General features: G+C 43.0%; 1 protein-coding gene across 9 annotated transcripts in view; it reads right to left on the bottom strand.

The window, feature by feature from the left end:
• Positions 1 to 20,605, bottom strand: part of ENTPD1 (ectonucleoside triphosphate diphosphohydrolase 1) — a 124,940-nt gene that overhangs the window by 68,789 nt on the left and 35,546 nt on the right. For 2 of the 9 annotated variants that reach the window (XM_032607362.1, XM_032607363.1), the window contains one exon: positions 2,005 to 2,351. The exons of 5 other annotated variants lie outside the window; for them this stretch is intronic. In XM_032607362.1, coding sequence (XP_032463253.1) covers positions 2,005 to 2,062 — 58 coding nt within the window. In that variant the 5' untranslated portion in view covers positions 2,063 to 2,351. Of the gene's footprint in view, positions 1 to 133; positions 1,323 to 2,004; positions 2,352 to 6,494; positions 6,598 to 20,605 lie in introns of those variants that run through there. 2 more of the 9 variants (XM_032607364.1, XM_032607368.1) reach the window with 2 other exon arrangements.

Below are 20,605 nucleotides of genomic sequence, written 5' to 3'. Positions count from 1 at the left end.
TAGGCAGCTCCCAGGCACTGGGCAGCAGGGTGGGAGGACATAAGGGAACAGGAGTAGAAGAGTGGCTCAGAAATAAAGCCCTCAGTTAACACATCTCTTACTTCACCAGCACCCAGTTTTGCCCAGTACCTACCTTGTCTCCTTCCCACCTCCCCAGGTGGAAGGAGCAGGACTCTAGCCCAGGAAAGCTCCCGTCATCCTCACAGTCATGTTCATCATCACTTGTTATGTGCTTGCTGGGTACCGGGCACTGTGCTAAGCACTTTACATGCATTATTCACGAAATCCTCCAACACTGTAGATATCATTAGCCCACTTTGCGCTTGAGGAAACTGGGGGGCAGAGAGTCTAGTAGTGTGCTCACGGTCACACAGACACTGAGTGCAGAGCTGGAATTTGAACACAAGCCTGTCTGACTCTGGGAAGTCTATGCTCTTAATCACCAGGAGGAACTGATAATCATTTAACTCTTTTCTCTTCTATCCCTGCCACTTCCACCTACCACCTACTCACTTCCTTCAGCCAAGTGGAGCCAGTTTACATAGCCATCCTCTGAGAAAAGTTGCAACAGATGGTTTCTGTCTCATAAGTTGCTAGGTTGGGTTTTGTGACTAACCTTCCAGTCCTGTGACCTTATGATCTTGGCCACAAAAGATTGTTCCAGCAACTGCTGCTTGAGCCAAAGTGTGGGCTGGGCTTGCATGATCTCATTTAATATTTATAACAAAGCTATGAACTAAGTACTAATATTAATCCCATTGTACCAGTGGAAAAACTGATACTCAGAGAAGTTAATTTACCAACCTGAGGTCATATAGCTAGTAAGAGGCAGAACTAGGATTGGAAGTCAGTTCATCTGAATGTTTGAATACCCTACCCTACCTTCTTTTGGGGGAAAGATCAATGGAGTTGGCCTGGAACAAGAGACCCTCCTGAAATCAATTAGTGACAACAAAGGAGAGTTGTCCAGCTACTGCAGCAGATGCTGCAGAACAGAGAACAGAATCAGAGAAGAGTGGAGTTTTTGCCATGCAAGAATGATCAGAGGGGGAGACTTCCACAGTAGCTGTCCATTCACATGAGCTGGCACTACAACCGCAACAAAGGGGCCCCCATTCCAGCTGATATGCAGCAATAGAGCCTGTTACTTGTGTTTCCTGACTTCTCCGTATGGGCCTGTCAACTGCTATAACCTCAGGTAAAAGAACCCAGTTCGGGGCTTCTCTGGTGGCGCAGTGGTTAAGAATCTGCCTGCCAGTGCAGGAGACACGGGTTCAAGCCCTGGTCCGGGAAGATCCCACATGCCGCGGAGCAACTAAGCCCATGCGCCACAACTACTGAGCCTGCGCTCTAGAGCCCGTGAGCCACAACTACTGAAGCCCGCGCACCCTAGAGCCCGTGCTCCGCAACAAGAGAAGTCACCACAATGAGAAGCCTGCAAACCGCAACGAAGAGTAGCCCCCACTCGCCGCAACTAGAGAAAGAGCCTGCACAGCAACGAAGACCCAACGCAGCCATAAATAAATAAATCTATTAAAAAATGGTAAACTAATTAAAAAAAAAAAAGAACCCAGTCCGTGTCATCTGTGCCTGACACATACACACTCCCTTAGGCTTAAACCCCCTGCAACACACCCCATCCTAATCTGGCCTGATGGAATGGAGTGGGGAGAGCCTTGGAGCCTTGCAGATCCTGATGCTTGAATTCTAACCACACCCCAGCCTCCAGCTTTACTTCCTCTCCCAACAAGTAACACTCTCCCCTCTCTCCTCATTGTCTGCCAGCTCCAGGAGAAGAACATTGAGGCCTAGGGCTGCTTTCCAACAGGCCCTCAGTATTCTGGGTGTATATCAACTGTTTCCCGGGGGAACAGCAAGTCAGATGCAGTGTGCAACTCAGAAGGCCATACAAGTATTGGTCTCCAGAATTTCCACTTCCTGGGTCTACCAGGGTCTTGGGGTGGCTGGGGAGTAAAGCCAGAATCTTTTTCCAGGCCTTCACACCTGCAGTTAGCCCATGAGACTCTCTACATGAGACATCAGAGCGCACAGCAGTCCCCATGTCTCTGAGGTTGGCCAGAGTGAAGAGTTGCTGGTGAGAGTCAGTGCGGGAAATGCTGGCAACAAACCACGTAATATATTTTTAGTGCTCCCATGAAGTCTGGGTACTCTAAGGAACTTGTATTCATGAGCAGCTGGTGCTGTATCTTCAGATGTCACGCATGATGGGCTGTTCCAAGAAAGATCCAGGAATACAAAAAGCAGGATTTCTTGGCTTCAGTGTCTCTTTCCTTTGATACTCTGTCTTATGGACAATTTGGCAAATAGCCAAATTGCTATCCTGATCTTTCCTACAAAAAACAAAAAAACAAAACTGAAGAAGAAAATTACCTGGTTATTAAAGTATCCCCACCATATTCTGCCCTCAGGAAGGCAGTATACAGTAATCAGAAACAGACAAAAAGAAAAAAAATTTGACTAGGAACCTGTATTTTTTACATAGATCTTCTACTTCCTTCCACCCTCTTCCAGGGCCTCCTGCTGTTCTATTTCTTGATCCCCAAATTGTCCCATCTCCAAATCTGTTCCTCCTTTCCATAATCAGTAATATCTAGAAACTGAGTTCCCAAGGCAACCACAAATATTTGCTATCCTTTCTGTTATGTGACTTGCCCTAAAAATAAACTCAGATATTTTTCCTACCATCAAAATGCTAGGAAGAATGTAAATGGATATTGGGTTTTTTATGCAGACCTATGAAATAGAGAAGGCACAGTGCTACTTAAGCAAAATTTCTAGGAATACTGTGAAAGTCCTAAAATAGAAGATATTTATAAAAATTGGGCATGTTAGAAGATTATACCATGTATAAAATGGAACAAGCAAAGGAAGGCTTGGGGAAAAAGGATCAGAATAAGCAGATACACATAAGTTACACACACCCAAGTAAGTAGAATTTGTTTTCCTTTTTAGAAAGGGAGTAGCAAAGAGAAGAGTGCACATGTGCTCTGAGGTCTAGTCAAGGTTTAGCCTCTTTTCTTTGAAATGCCCCCTTGATGTGCCAGCCAAGGACCCCCCAAGACCTCCATTTGAAACTGACAGTACTTGAAGCCAATTCACAAACAAGATTTGCTTTCTGTTCTCATGTGACTCCAGGGTGGCTGACCTTTCAGGAATCATGGATAAAGTCTCCATTTAAGACTCCAACGTGGTAATGACCCCACTACACAAATCACTGTGAATTAGGGAGCTTCCAAATTAAATGAGGTTCAGCAAATGGCAGTGTCACAATAGCAATAGTGACAGTCATAAAACCTTACATTTTGATGGTCTCAACAACAGTTTGCAAACACATTTACGTCCACTCTCTTTTCTGATCCTCAGAAAAACTCTCTAGGACACAGAGGATACATATACACACATACATAAATCCCGTTTTCAGGTATGTAAAAGCTGAGGCTAAATAGCAAGGGAAATTGTCCAATCTGTATGTGGCTGGGAGTACAAGGCTTCCACATCCAGCCCCGTGTCCTTTTATCTTAGATGTTCTCTATGTCTCCACCTCGCCATTCCCACTATCATCCAAGAATCCTAAAACCAATAGGACTTGTGATACAGAGGACCAGAATTTTAAAAAGCATCCTTAGAGCTATTGTAAATAGAGCTGCAATGAAAAATGTCATGAAGAACCTAGGAGTAAGACAGGAATAAAGACACAGACCTACTAGAGAATGGACTTGAGGATATGGGGAGGGGGAAGGGTAAGCTGTGACAAAGTGAGAGAGAGGCATGGACATATATACACTACCAAACGTAAGGTAGATAGCTAGTGGGAAGCAGCCGCATAGCAAAGGGAGATCAGCTCGGTGCTTTGTGACCGCCTGGAGGGGTGGGATAGGGAGGGTGGGAGGGAGGGAGATGCAAGAGGGAAGAGATATGAGAACATATGTATAACTGATTCACTTTGTTATAGCGCAGAAACTAACATACCATTGTAAAGCAATTATACTCCAATAAAGATATAAAAAAAATAAAAAAATTTTAAAAAGCATCCTTAGAGCTTTCAGGGAATCAATTCAGAAATAGATAAAACAATAGAAAGACTGTGGAGAAACAAACAAACAGGAAGTGTTTAGATGAACTAATGCAGGATGAAGTCAGTAAGGCAACAGGGAAATTCTCTCTCTCTTCCTCCCTGCTCATGACTGTCTGTTCTAAGACCCAGGACTTCCCCAAATGGCCCTATAATTACCCTTTCCTCCAATATTGGATAGTCTCTTAAAGTCCTCTGGCTAAACTTCCTGATCGACCAGGAGCAAGTTTCCAATTTTTTCTTGGAACTACCATATTAGTACCAGTCACATTCATGTCCCTACCCGCTTCAGCACATGTTCTTTATATAACGTGGCCTCTGGATCCTTCCCCTTTCTGGACACATCCACCCACCCAGTTTATCAACATCTCACTTTCAATGTGATGCACAAAGGAAATGTACCACCCACAAAGTGATTTTCAGTTCTTCACTCAATAAATCAACCATAAAGTTGGGGACAAAAAGGGCTGTTGTAGGAGTAGATGAGGTAGTGAAAGTCAAGCACTTAATAGGGGCTGGCACAACCTAAGTCCTTTATAGGTCGCTGCAGATCAGTGCCTTCATGGCACTATCTCTGCAGTATTAGCTACACACGTCAGAGCAGTGTGTTTTGAGAAAGACATTAAGAAGCCAGAGGGAAGAAGGTCCAAAGAAGAGAAAGAAGCTCCTACTCACTGAACTTCCAGCAGCAATTTGTCCCTCTCTGTTTGCCCCTGCCCAGCTTTGCCCTCCTCTGGTAAAGATATGATTGGTTTTCATCCTGAGGAGCAACCCCACCTAAGTCCTGGAACATATTAGGAACTTTTTCACCTTAGCGGGAGAGCGTCTGAAAAACCATGATTGCTCCCATGCCTGGGGTCAAGTGCCCTGGAAGGACTCTAACCTCCCCTTTGGGAGAATCTGGAAAAACTTCTTTAGCTAAATCCATCCCAAAGTGTATACCAGTCTGTCTGTCTACATTTCATTTCCACTCCAGGACTAGAGTCTGGCCATATATGTTAACCAAATTGGTAGGGGGCTGACTCCATCTACTGGTTTCAGTCCACTCCTTTCAAGTAGGATCTAAATTCAGTTTCTGATGTCCCCCTGTTGCTCACGCAGACAGATCTCCCTACCTGACGATTTGGCTACAGACCAAGAATGTACTCCCCTGATGCCGCTGGAGCTGGACCCCACACCTCAGATCAAAACCCTTAAATATGGCCATGGCCTGGATCAAACATGAGTTTATTCCTCTCCCTTGGACATGATGATCTGAACTAACCAGGGCAACTTCCTTTCACTCTCTCCCATCTGCAGAGCTGCAGGCATATCTCATGTCTACGGATATCCCATTTAGAACACTGACAGGAGGGAAAAAATGTACAAAGAGCAGACATATGAGCTCATAGAGCAAAGCAGTCTATTTAGGATTTAGTATAGGGGCAAATAAGTCTAAAAATAATAATAGACCTAAAAACTTTAATAGTCATTACTGTCTTATAATTTCATCCATTCATTCATCCATTAATTATGCGTGCATTCATATACTCATACGCACACGGATATGAATCATATTTGATTGCCTGGAATGTGCTTGGTACTGGATATATAAATATGAATAAGACAATCACTGCTCGTAAGGAGCCATAAAAATTAATACTCAGAATGTCAATGTCATCACCTTGACCTATCAAATACATTTTTTTTTTAATGTTTGGTGTGCTCTCTTAAAGAAAAGGGAAAGATGCATTATACCTTAGTAAATTAGATAATTCCATTCAACAATATCAGCTATAATTAGCACGAAGTGTAATGGGTGAGCTTCATTTCTTTAGGTAACAACACTATCAGCCTTGAGTCTGGCATTTCTAGGTCTGCATCTCACCTTTGGCCCTCCTAGTTATATGAGGCATTGCCCTCACTTCCTCACTTCTAATATGGGAATAACAGTAGTTCTCATCTCTTAAGATTACTACAAAGGTCTGGTGAGGTAATGTGTACAAAACATTCAACATGGTGCCTGGAACAACCCTATTTATGTTGTGCTTTCCTTTTCAAATATGCATATTATACTTTTTATTTATGTACTTTACATTAACAAGATCTTTCCATTTTCAATATCACCTTAGCACCTCCGTTTGGGGTTAATACTATCCAAGGTCAAGGGCAACTGGCCTGGAAAAGGAAATCCTAAGAAGTTAAAACAGTAACTAACATAGAGTCCCCCACCCCCAACCCTTCACTAGACACTTCCGTCCCCGACACCCTCCCTGTCCCTTACGCGAACCAAGCCTCTTCCCGATGCAGGGCCTTGGCATATGCTGTTTCCTTTTCCTGCTGTATGTTCCCCTTGCCACATCCTCCCCCAGTTTCTGCCTTCTCATTTCTTAGATCTTAACTTCACCTCACTTAATCGTACCTAACTTTTGTTGGGCGCCTGCTGTCCTCCTGACACTGTAATGAGTGCTTTCATGGGCTTTCTTATTCAGTCCTGGCAACAAACCCTGAGCCTCTACCCTCACAGAGGCTTTCCAGCAATAATCAGGTGACCTGTGGAGACAGGACTTAGATGCAGACTCTGTGTCCCACCTCCCTGCCCCTACCCACCTGTACCCCCTCACCTCCCTGCACCCTCTACCTCTTCACCCCTCAGCTCCATGACCCCACCTCCCTACACCCCCAGCTGCCTGCATCTCTCACCTCCCTGAATCCCCACCTCCCCTAACCCCTCACCTCCCTGCATCCCCATCTCCCTGATCTCCCACTTCCCCACACCCAACAAAAAAAAAACCCCATAACACTAATCAAAAGCAGCCCAGAAATTAAACTTTGTGAGAAACTTATCAAAACTATCACCTACTAGGAAAAGATGCACATGAAACTTCCCAGGCTAAAACTAAACCAATGGCAAGACACAAACAAACGTATGGACACCAAGCGGGGAAAGTGGTGGGGGAGGGTGTTGGTGGGATGAACTGGGAGATTGGGATTGACATATACATGCTAATATGTATAAAACAGATAACTAATAAGAACCTGCTGTATAAAAAATTTTTTTTAATTGCTATAAATAAACAAATATAAATAAAATGAGATTATCCCACTCAAGGCTCAGTGTTTCAAAGCACATCTGGAGTCTGCATTAAGTTACAGATACTACACTTAAAGTGAGACCTCGACAGCTAGGAGCTGATCCAAAACCTTACAAAATGTTAGTCAACTGGAGCTTGACAAAAGAGTGAAATACAGTAGGAGAGACTAGGCCTCTTCAGGCTGGGGAATGGCAGACAGAGGAGGCATGACAGTAACCTTTCAAATATCTAAGGGACTATCCTATGGAGGGGCATTTAGATTTGGTCCATATCTCTATGGCCCAGAGGACAGAACTAGTGCTAATGTCAGAGGAAAAATGCAGGGAAGAAGAAATGTTTCAATTAAACATTAGAACGATCAGATCTTTCTAACAGAGCTGTCTAATATAGTAAGACAACTGTCTCTGGGTATTGTGGGGAGGTAAAATACAGGAGGGTAAGAAGAAACTTTAAGGATTCAATAGAGAATCCAACTTGATTGAGAAGCTGGACTGTGGATGTGGCTGGTCCATGATGACTTTTTCAGACATCCATGGTAAGAAAAATAAAACAATAATATACTCTCTAAGACCCATTAACTATAAAATGAGGATAATAATAATATCAACCGGATAGAATTGTGTGAAGATAATAATAATATGTAAAAGAAAGTCTTCAACATGAAAGACAGAAATGAAAACAAACAACAAAAAGAGGAAACAGAAGAAAGCTTCAATTTCTAGCCTCAGAGAAATAAGAAAATATTACATCTATGAGACCAAAAGTGTGTACAGTTTTGTTTAAAGAGATCAGAAAATAAAAACAAGCTTTTAAAAATTTAAACTATAATAACTGAAATAGGAAATGTTAACAAATGGTTCAAAGATAAAGTTGAGGAAATATCCTAGAAGGTAGAGCCAACTGTCAAAGAGTAAAGAGAGAAAACAAATGAAATGAAAATTATTATTACCACAAGAGAGACATCTGACTAATAGGCCTTCTAGAAAGAGAGAACAGAGAAAATCGTGGGCAGGAAATTATCAAAGAAACCATATGAGAAAATTTCCCAGAACTGAAAGATCTGAGTTGCCAGATGGGAGGGGCTGAATGCCTAACACACACAATGGATGAAAAACACACACCAAAGTACATCAGCATAAATTCTAGTACGTAAGGGATAAAAAAAAAATCCTAAATGCTTCCTGGAAACAGAGGGTGGGGTGGGAGGAACAAGTGATATAAAAATAATTGGGAATAAGAATAGCATTGAACTTCAAAATTCTGATACACAAAGGCCTCAACATTTTTCCTCCAACGCACCTTTTCTCAGGAAGTTACTGAAGGGTATGCTCCACCCAAATGAGGTAGTGAACATAGAAAGAGGAAGAGATATAATACAAACTGAGAATCAACACAGGAGAGAGGTCAAGGGAAGCCCAGCAAGACAACTCTGCAGCTGGCCAGGAGAGCAGCCAGCTTAGACTAGAATAGGACAACAGATTCAGAAAGGAGGTTTTAAAAAAGGACAGACAGGGGGACTTCCCTGGTGGTTCAGTGGTTAAGAATCTGCCTGCCAATGCAGGGGACACGGGCTCAAGCCCTGCTCCGGTAAGATACCACATGTCATGGAGCAACTAAGCCCGTGGGCCACAACTACTGAGCCTGCACTCTAGAGCCCACGTGCCGCAACTACTGAGCCCAGGCACCGCAACTACTGAGCCCGCATGCTGCAACTGCTGAAGCCCACTTGCCTAGAGCCCATGCTCCACAATGAGAGAAGCCACCGCAATGAGAAGCCTGTGCACCACAACGAAGAGTAGCCCCTGCTCGCCGCAACTAGAGAAAGCCCGCACACAGCAACGAAGACCCAACACAGCCAAAAATAATAAATGGATTTGCCTTAAAAAATAAATAAATAAATAAAATTTAAAAAAAGGACAGACAGGAAAAGAAGGGGGACAAAAAAGAAAAGATTACTATGTAGGAAATTATATCAAAGGGTTTGCAAAAAAATTACTATTAGAGACATAGATGAAGAAATGAGACCTTATTAACACCAGCAAAAATGAAAAGTTGTACAGGAAAGGAAATCTAAGGCACAAACAATACTTACCTAGACATGCTAAGGTAAATATTGGATACTGATTTAACCAAAAATTGTGATATCACTATATAGAGGTGGTATGGAGAGGACAACCCTGAGGGAATGTAAGAAAGCAAAGTACTCAGCTACCACAATAGAAAGCAACAGATAACATCTAAATTAGCAGAGGAAGCACAAATGGCAAAAGAAATCCTAAAAAGGTGTAAAGGGCTACTCTAGAGAATAGGGTTTAAGGGTGAGGGGAGGGTAGAAAGTGATGGGATGGGTGACTGCAGTTCTTTGCTATGATTATTAAACTTGACTTTTAATTATATGCATGTATTACTTTGGTAAAAATTGATATTGACTTTTTAAAAAGAAAAATCCTGCCAGTCCATCAAATTTTAAAATTCCTGGGCTTCCCTGATGGCGCAGTGGTTGAGAATCTGCCTGCCAATGCAGGGGACACGGGTTCCAGCCCTGGTCTGGGAAGATCCCACATGCCACGGAGCAACTGGGCCCGTGAGCCACAACTACTGAGCCTGCGTGTCTGGAGCCTGTGCTCCGCAACAAGAGAGGCCGCAATAGTGAGAGGCCCGCGCACCACGATGAAGAGTGGCCCCTGCTCACCGCAACTAGAGAAAGCCCTCGCACAGAAACGAAGACCCAACACAGCCAAAAATAAATAAATTTATTTTTTAAAAAAATCCCTGTAGCCACTGAACTAGGCGGTTATCAAGGCCTGTTCTGCTTTGAGACTTATTTGATTTCCTCATGTCCTCTAGTGGAGCTGTTGTTCTTTGCTGGGAAACTTCATTTACAAGGCAGGCAAAGGAGCATCGTTGCCAACCTTACTATACCCATATGTTAAGAGTTTAACAGTTTTCAGTTTTGTAAACACATGTTCTTTTTTAATCCAATATAATTTCCTCATTTCACTTTCATTCTTATTTCACCTGCTTCTGCTATTTGAAATTCATGAATATTTCTTACCTGCTTAATTTTTTACTAGTCAATTAGTTACTTTTCATTTAACGTTAAAAGTTTTCCATGACAGATTTTTTTATGATTGCAAAATATTATATGCTTACTGCTAAAAATTTGGAAAATACAGAAAAGTATAAAAGAGGAAAATAAAATTCACTCTTTTGATCACCCATAAATAGTCCTTTTAATATTTCACTATATATCTTGCCAGTCTTCCTCCTGTGTATATTTCATGTCTACATTTATTAAATATTTTAACAAAATGGGTCTTGATTGTTCAACTTTATAACTTGTTTTTCTCCCAACAGTGCTTTTTATCTCTTGTCCTTGGAAATTCTTTCACAACATCATTTAATTATTTGGTTGTTTCACCTAGACATATACATTACTTTAGGTTATTTATAGTTGTTCACCATTACAAACAATGCTCTAATAAATATCCTTGAAGACACATCTATGCACACATCCAGGCTGCTTTACTTAGGGTGAGTTTTCATAGTAGATGTTCTGGGTCAGAGTGTACACATTTTTAAGGCTTTGAATAATTAGAGCCACATTTCCCTCTAAAAAAGTTTACCCATTGCCAACAATCTCGCCAACAATTTGGGCCACCTCTTCAACAACAATGGACATTTTTTTAAAAAAAACAAAAAACTGCCTTTTGATATGTGAGAAACACAGCCCTGGTTGGGTGTTCAGGGGTCAGTGGCAGACCTTCTGGAATCTATCTTGGGGATATTCTGAGATGTGTAACTGGTATGCTTTCTATAGCATATTTTTGACATCTAGGATCATTTTATATATTAGGATGAATCATAAGAAATTGCCAATACTTGACAATTTTTGACTGTACAAAACTGTCAGTTTCAAAAGCTTCAACCTAATAAATATATTTGTAAATTGGGGAAGGTCTTATAGGCTAAGAATTGGCCAAATCGCCATTGCCTTTTAAAAGTTTCTCAGTTATGGGAGAGCCACCAGTACAACTTGCTCCAACGTGTAGGCCTTGCTGTGTTTCTGCCAACTGGTTGGATGGGTTGGGATGAGTCAAAGTGAACCACAACTCGGGTAGGAGGGGGACTCAATCACTGGAGTCCACTGAAAGGTGGCCTTCCTATCGAGAAGCACTACTGTGAAGCAGGATTTTGGAAAGAAAGTATATAAACAGTAAGGGCAAAAAGAAGTCAGAGAAACCTCAGGAACACTTCATGTGTATGAGGAAATGTCTAGTGGGTATGGCTCTTGACTAATAAAGAAATATTTATCACCCTAAAGGGGAAAGGTATCTGAGGAGCACCATCGTCTCTCATGAAAAAAGGTGTCTCTAACTGTTCAGAGTTCACGCCCACAGATGAATTAGAGGACTAGTTTGGCATGAGTGGGAGCCACATAGTTTGCAGGAAAAATTTATATGTCATCAAGGTCTAAGGGTTCCTGCAGGACATCACTAAAAAGAAGCTGGTGTCAAGGAAAGCATGGTGTCAAGGAAAAGGGTCTCTAAAAGACAGGGAGCTGGACTCCAAAACACACTCAGCCACTGACTAGCTGAGTAACTTGGGCATATTCCTTCCTAACTCAGGACGTCAGTGTTTCTGTCACTCAGATACTGCTGTAATTTGGAGAACAATTTAGAAATTCTACTTTTAGGAATATATCCTAAAGACATCTTCAAAGACATGCACTGAGATTGATCCACAACAGTTTTTATAATAGTAAAATATTTGGAAATTTCCTAAATATTCCATAAAAGGTAATCGTTAAATAAGTATATGGTATATGTTCAAATGATGGAATACTATATGCAGTCATTAAAAATCATATGGTAAAAGCCATTTGATTGCCATGACAAATTATGAAGTAAAATAGAAGATTACAATCAGTATGAAAAACATGGCTCCAAATTTTTAAAAAATTAATAATAAACAATAAAAAGTAGGAGAAAGAAGAGAACAAGAGAAGGACATGACAAAGAGGTATGAACAGTGAGCTTACAGAGAATTTTTATTTTCTTACTTGTTCTTTATGTATCCCAAATTTCCTGTAATAAACTTGTATTATTTGTGTAATTTTAAAAGACAGCAATGTAATTAATTCTGTTTTAATGAAGAGATTTGAGAATACTCAAGTCCCTTCCAGCACTAACATTCACTGAGTCTTTTTATTTTTTTTTATTTTTTTTTATTTTTTTATTTTTTTTCACTGAGTCTTTTTAAAATGCCAAATGCAGAAATATCTAGACCATGTTTGAATTGTGATTTCCTACTCATACCCTGCCCTTATCCTCTCTTAAAGTGTAAAGTCCTCCAAATCACTGGATTTTGCAAACAGATATACCACATGAAACCATAAGGCAGTTCTGGAAAGTGTAACAGTGACTAGGAGCCTGGGGTTTGGGCTATCTTCACAGTCTGAATCCTGGAGTGAGCTCACTGAGAAAGACACATTTGTAAAAGAACACACTTCCTAGCCCTGTAGGGTCTCTGGCTTTTCTTTCAGAGAAAATGTCTGCAATCTGGATGGTCTATCAGCACCAGGGGTTTATATGCCTTCCTATAAAAGTTTCCATTCCTAAAAATCTTTACAGAGAACTGATGCTAGAGACTGTAAATAGGATACACAGGACAGAAACAGGCTATTTCTAGCTAAAGTGAACATTTGCTGTATTGTCTGCCAAGAATCCATTTCCCCTTCTTCTGGTACTAGGACTCTGAATTTCCTTTGAGGAACCATGCCTCCCTCACACTCAACCATGTTCTTCAGGTACCACTGATTTCTCCTTAGTTCAGGGAGGAAGGAGGGGGAGAGGAGAAGCAATAGGATGAACTCCAGTGAGAATTTTGCTCCCAGCACTCCAACAAACAGGCTCTTACCGATATCACCATGGACCTCCACTGTGCTAAATGCAATGGTCAATTCTCAGTTTCACCTTATTTGACCCAGGAGCAGCATTAGATCCAGCCAACCACTTCCTCCTCTTAACACTTTCTTTACTTGGATTTCAGGACAACATACTCTCCTAGTTTATCCCCTCCTCCCACCCCAACACACACACACACACACACACACACACACACACACACACACACACACACTCTGTCTCAGTCTTGTTGGACGATTTCTCCTCTTGTCCCCAACCATTAAATTTGTAGCATCCCAAGGCTCAGTCCTTGGAATTTCTTTTCTATCTACATTCACTCCTTTGGTGCTCTCATCCAGTCTCGTTGAATTTAAGTCCAGTCTCACTGAGTTTAAACACCACCTAATGACCCAAATTTGTATCTCCAGCACAGTCTTCTCCCCTGAACTCCAGACTTGTATATTGATCTGCTTAATTCAAAATCTCCATGTCAAATAGGCATTTCTTTTCTTTTTTCTTTTTTTCTTTTTTTTTGGCCACGCTGCGCAGCATGCAGGATCTTAGTTCCCTGACCAGGGATCGAACCTGCGCCCCCTGCAGTGGAAGTGGGGAGTCTTAACCACTGGACCACCAGGGAAATCCTCAAACAGGCATTTCTTATCAAAGGCACCTCAAACTTAAAACATCCAAAACTGGGATCCTGAGCTTCCCACTCAAACATGTTCCTCCTACAGTCTTCCCACTTCAGCTCAAGGCCACTCCATCCTTCTCGTTTTTGGAAGGCCCAAAACCTTGGAAACAAGTTTCCTTCTCTCTTTGTTTCCCATCTGGATCCAGTCAGGAAATACTATTGGCTCTGCCTTCAAAGTCCAATCACTTCTTGGGAGAGCTCCCAAGAGGGTAGAGTAGGAAGCTTATATCTTCTCATAGGCACACCAAAATTACAACTATTTACAGAGCAACTATTGATGAGAAAGACCAGAACCTACCAGAAAAGATATAAAGAAGGAACTACAATGAGATGGGCAGGAGGGGCAGAGGCACGGCACAGTCAAGACCCATATCCCCAGGTGGGTGACCCCCCAAAGGAAAGAATAATTACAATTGCAGAGGTTCTCCCCAAAAAGCGAGGATCTGAGCCCCACATGGGGCACCTCAGCCCTAGGGTCCTGCACAAGGAAGTCAAGCCCCCAGAACGTTTGGCTTTGAAGGCCAATGGGACATACTTTTGGGAGACCCAGAGAGCTATGGGAAATGGAGACTCCATTCTTAAAGGGCTCACACAAAATCTCACACGCTCCAGGAACCAGGGCAGAAGCAGTCATCTGAAAGGAACCTGGCTCAGACCCACCTGATGATCTTGGAGAGTCTCCCAGAGAGGCAGGAGGCAACTGGAGCTCACCCTGGGGGCACAGGCACTGGCAGCAGGCATTTTTTGGAGCTCGTTCTACTGTGTGGACACAGGTGCTAGCAAGCTCCATTTTGGAATCCTCCCTCTACCTTATTAGTCTTGGGACCTAGCCCCAGCCCCGCTCACCAGCCAGTAAGCACCAGTACTGGGATGCCTGGGGCCAAGCAACTAGCCAGGCCAGGACACAGCTCCACCCACAGCAGGCAGGCTGCCTTAAGATTCCCTGAGCCCAGAGCCATCCCTGGACACAGCCCTGTCCACCAGAGGGCCCAGAACCTAGCCTCACACACCAGTGTGCAGGCACTAGCCCCAGGACACCCCGGGCCCTGGCCCCACCCACCAGCGGGCAGACACCAGCCCCAGGACAACCGCAGCCCTGCATCCTGCCATGGAAGGACCCAGCCCACCACCAGCAGGTAGGCACCAACCCCAGGACCTACTGGGCCCCAGCTCTGCCCACCAGCAGATCAACACCAGCTCTGAGGCAAGTTGAGCCGCTCAGCCAGCCACACTGAGATGGGGCCTCACTTACCAGCAGGCCAACACAAACTCCAGTACATCCCAGATCCTGCAGCCAGCTGTGCCAGGAACTGGCCCCACCCACCAGCAGTCCAACACCTGCTCTTGGACCCCTGGGCTCTGGAGCCAGAGACTCTAGGACCTGGCTCTGTCCACCAGTGGGCCAGCACCAGCCCTGGGACTCCCTGAGATCCAGCCCCACCCATGAGCAGGCTGACACCAGCTTCAGGACCCCCAGGGCCCTGTAGCCAGAGACCTTGAGACATGGGTCCACCCACCAGTGGGCCAACATTATCCCTGGGATCCCCTGGGCTCTAGCCCCACCCACCATCAGATCAACACCAGCTCTGAGATACCTTGGATTACTCAGCCAGCTGCCCCAGGTTCAGCTCCACTCACCAGCAGGCCAGCACCAGCTTTAGGACACCCCAGAACCCACAGCTAGCCATGTCAAGAACAAGCTCCACCCACCACCAGGCCAACACTAGATTAGGGAACCCTGACGCCACAACTACCACCCCAGAACCTGGCTCTGCCCACCAGTGAGCCAGCACTAGTCTTGAGACCCCTGGGGTTCTTCAGGCAGCTGCCTCGTGACCCAACCCCACCAACCAGCAGCTAGCAGCCCCCACACAAGGCAGGACCTGGCAACCAACCAGACTGGGGGCCAGCCACACCTACCAGACCATCCACAGCAGTCAGCCTGCCGCAACAGAAGGACTCAGCCCACGTGGGGGCACCCCTAGAGCATATAGCTTTGGTGACCAGAGGGGAGTGTGCTGCTGGGACTCATAGGACATCTGCTACAAAAGGTCACTTCTCTAAGGTTGGGAAATATAACCAACCTGCCAGAAACATAGAAATAAAAACAGCAACTTAGGCAAAATGAGGTGACAGAGGAACATGTTCCAAAGGAAGAAACAAGATAAAATCCCAGAAGAAAAACTAAGTGAAGTGGAGATAGGCAACCTATCCAATAAAGAATTCAAGGTAATGATTATAAAGATCAAAGAACTCAGGAGAAGAATGGATGAACAGAGTGAGAAGTTAGAAGTTTTTAACAGAGAGAAAATAAAAATAAGAACCAAACAGAGATGAAGAATACAATAACTGAAATGAAAAATACACTACAAGGAATCAACAACAGACTAAACGATATAGAGGAATGGATCAGCGAACCAGAAGACAGAGTAGAGGAAATCATTGATTGATGCTGAACAGAAAAAGGAATGAAAAGAAATGAGGAAAGTTTAAGAGACCTCTAAGGTTATATCAAGCATAATCAGCTGACTCTTCAGCAGAAACTCTGCAGGCCAGAAGACAGTGGCACAATATATTTAAAGTAATGAAAGGGAAAAACTTACAACCAAGAATACTCTACTCAGCAAGGCTTTTGCTCAGATTTAATGGAGAGATCAAAAGTTTCATAGACAAGCAAAAACTAAGAGTTCAGCGCCACCAAACCAGTTTTACAAGAAATGTTAAAGGGACTTCTCTAAGACAAAAGAAAAGGCCACAACTAAAGACATGAAAATTACAAAAGGAAAAAGCTCATCAGTAAAGGCAAATATACAGTAAAGGTAGTAAGTCAACCACATACAAAGCTAGTAGAAAAGTTAAAAAGACAAAAGTGGTAAAATCATCTATATCTGCAATAAGCAGTTAAGGGATACACAAAAGAGAAATATGTAAAATATGTTGTCAAAAATAGTAATCATGCTCAACATTGTTAATCATCAGAGAAATGCAAATCAAAACCACAAGATACTACCTCACACCTGTTAGAATGGCTATCATCAAAAAGAACACAACTGGGCTTCCCTGGTGGCGCAGTGGTTGAGAATCCGCCTGCCAGTGCAAGGGACACAGGTTCGAGCCCTGGCCTGGGAAGATCCCACATGCCGTGGGGCAACTAAGCCCGTGTGCCACAACTACTGAGCCTGCGAGCCACAACTACTGAGCCCGCATGCCACAGCTGCTGAGCCCGCGTGTCACAACTACTGAAGCGCGTGCGCCTAGAGCCCGTGCTCTGCAACAGGAGAAGCCACTGCACTGAGAAGCCTGTGCACTGCAACAAAGAGTAGACCCCCACTCGCTGCAACTAGAGAAAGCCTGCGTGCAGCAACGAAGACCCAACACAGCCAAAAATAAATAAATAAATAAATAAATAAATATTTAAAAAAAAAGAACACAACTAACAAATGTTGGTGAGGATGTGGAGAAAAGGAACCCTTGTACAGTGTTGTTGGGAATATAAGTTGGTGCAGCCACTACAGAACAATATAAAGGTTCCTCAAAAAACTAAAAATAGAACTACCATATGATCCAGCAATTCCACTCCCATGTATATATCCAAAGAAAACAAAAACACAAATTCAAGAAAAAGATACATGCACCCTCATTAGTCACAGCAGCATTATTTACAACAGCCAAGATATGGAAGCAAACTAAATGTCCATCAACAGATGAATGGATAAAGAACATGTGGTATATATATATACAATGGAATACTACTCAGCCATAAAAAAGAATGAAATTTTGCCATTTGTAACAACATAGATGGGTATTATGCTTAGTGAAATAAGTCAGACAGAGAAAGACAAATACCGTATGTTATCACTTATATGTGGAATCTAAAAAATAAAACAAATGAATGAATGTAACAAAACAGAAACAGACTCACAGACATAGAGAAAAAACTAGTGGTTACCAGTGGGGAGAGGGAAGGGGGAGGAGCAAGATAGGGGCAGGGCATTAAGAGATACAAACTACTACGTATAAAATAAATAAGCTACAAGGATATATTGTACAGCACAGGGAATATAGCCCATATTTTATAATAACTTTAAATAGAGTATAATCTATAAAAATTTTGAATCACTGTGCTATATACTCAAAAGTAATATAATATTGTAAATCAACTCTACCTCTATTTTTAAAAATCCAATCACTTCTCACAACTTCTACTGCTACCACCTAGGACTAGACACAATCATTTCTCACTGGTATTATTGAAGTAGTCTCCCAACTGATCTCTCTCTTCTACCCTTGCCCCCTTTCTGTCTATTCTCCACATAGTAGCCACGGGGAGCCTATCAAAATGTGAACTGGATCCAGTCACTACTCTGCTCAAAACCCACAGTGGTTTCCCATTTCACTATAAGGAAAGCCAAAGGTTAACAATGGCCTGCAAGACCCTAGACAGTCTGTTTAGTTCAAATCCACCTCTCAGCTCTCACCTCCTGCATTTTTTTCCCCTTTTTTTTTGGCCGCACAGTATGTGGGATCTTATTTCCTGACCAGGAATCGAACCCACACCCCCTGCATTTGAAGCATGGAGACTTAACCACTGGACCGCCAGGGAAGTCCCTCAGCTCTCACCTCCTTGTCACCTCTCTTCAACTCAGCCACACTGGCTTCTTTGCTCTTCCTTAAACACTTAATTTCTCTGCAGGACTTTGTATTTGCTGGCCTCGCCACCTGGAACATTCTTCCCAGAGAGAGCCACATGCTGGCCTTTACCTCTTTAAGGTCTTTCTTCCCAATCACCTTCTATTTTACCACCCTATGTAAAATTGTAACCTCCCAATACTTCTCAACCCCCTTTCCTGCTTTGATTTTTTCTTAGTACTTATCACTAACATACCATACATCTTACTTTTTTTTTTTTTTTTTTGCGGTACGTGGGCCTCTCACTGTTGTGGCCTCTCCCGTTGCGGAGCACAGGCTCCGGATGCGCAGGCTCAGCAGCCATCGCTCACGGGCCTAGCTGCTTCGCGGCATGTGGGATCTTCCCGGACCGGGGCACGAACCCGTGTCCCCTGCATCGGCAGGCGGACTCTCAACCACTGTACCACCAGCGAAGCCCCTACTTTTTTTTTTTGATGATTATCTGTCTGCCCTCACCCCACCCCTCCACCCAGAACATAAACCCTGTGAAGCTAAGGATTTTGTTTTGCTTTCCACTGTATCCTCAGTGCCTAGAACAGTGCTTGACATATACTCTTTGCTCAATAAATATTTGTTAATGAATGAGTCCATCTCCCTTCCATTGGCTCTTTTGGGGTTTTTTTTGGCCGCACTGTGCAGCTTGCAGGATCTTAAGTTTCCTGACCAGGGATTGAACCTGGGTCTGGTGGTGAAAGCACAGAGTCCTAAACCACTGGACCGCCAGGGAATCCCCCCTGTTGGCTCTTATCCTTCAAACATCATCAAGTCCACTCTAGTCTGCAACATTCTTCCCTTGATCCAACTCATCCCTCACGTCAGCTCTCTCTTTCCCTCTACTACCTCACTTCTTGAGTTATCTAATAAGCTCATTGTTCCTACTTTCGTAACTTCTGCTGTTTAACCTCTTAATATTCTAAGTCTGTTTTCACCAAGGATATTTATAAGCTCCAAATTCTCAAACCCAATCACCACATCTCTCCCACTATAAAATGTACCATTAGAGTTTTAAGGGTTTTTGCTGGAGGGATTAAGGGTCTGTGGGTAGGAAATATTATAAAGTGCATCCCAATTCCCAAAAACATTACACTGTTGGGCAGGGGTAGAGGGCAGGGGTGGGAGGTGCTAGAAGAATAGAAAATACGATACCTCTTCTCATTCTCCTTATTGTCTAATCTGCAGCTTTGGCACTTCTTCTAGAAACTTTGGTCTCAAAACACACTCTCCCTTGGCTACTGGGTTCAGGCTCTCCTTGGCTTTCTCTTACCTTTTTAGGTTTTCTTTCTGAATCTCTCTTCTTAAGGCATTTCTTTTCCCATCCCTTTATTGTTGGTGTTTCCTTAGGTTCCATTCTTTATCTCTTCTGTTTTCATTCCCTATACTTTCTTTACTTTTTTTGTTTTTAGTATAATTGTTGTTTTATTTTTTAACATCTTTATTGGAGTATAATTGCTTTACAATGTTGTGTTAGTTTCTGCTGTATAACAATCATCCCCTATACGTTCCAGGGTAACTCATACTTTAAATGCTCATATTTTCAACTATTGACTCCATGCTCCAACTCTAACTCCCATTATCTCTTGATTTTGGCCAGACCTCTCCAAGCTCTACATCCACATTTCCAGCAACCAACAGAATATCTCTGCCTTGATATCTTATAAGCATCTCTTATTTAGCATGTGCCAGGATAAACTTATTACCTCCCTCCTCCCCTGCCAAATCCACTGTCCCTCCCTCATTCCCAGTCTTATTCATAAATATTAATCCAATCATCTAAAGCTAAACTTGAGAATAAATCTTAACATCTCCTCCTCCTTCCTTCCCAACAAACCACCTAGCCCTCTACCTCAAACTCTACCTCATAAATATTGTTTAAATCCAGCTCCTCTCATCCATCCCTCTCCCTCACCCACCCACCATCAATGCCTTAGTGCAGGTCCCCATCATCTCTCACCTACTGGACTATTGCAAAAGCCCAATACTAGTTTCTTCCCATTGCTCACCAACTTCTTGGTTCATTCCTGCCCGAGTGATCTCACAGAGCCAAGTCTTAGGACCACTAAGTTTGATGACAGCATAAGTGAAAATACTTTGCCACACTGTCCCACATTCTTGTGAAAATCTATATCTGTATCCTAAAAGAAATGATATTTTT

The sequence above is a fragment of the Phocoena sinus genome, chromosome 16 (assembly GCF_008692025.1).
Source record: "Phocoena sinus isolate mPhoSin1 chromosome 16, mPhoSin1.pri, whole genome shotgun sequence".
In the NCBI taxonomy this organism is placed as follows: Eukaryota; Metazoa; Chordata; class Mammalia; order Artiodactyla; family Phocoenidae; genus Phocoena; species Phocoena sinus.
The sequence above is the reverse complement of the archived record's forward strand: the minus strand, read 5'-3'. Positions and strand labels throughout refer to the sequence as shown.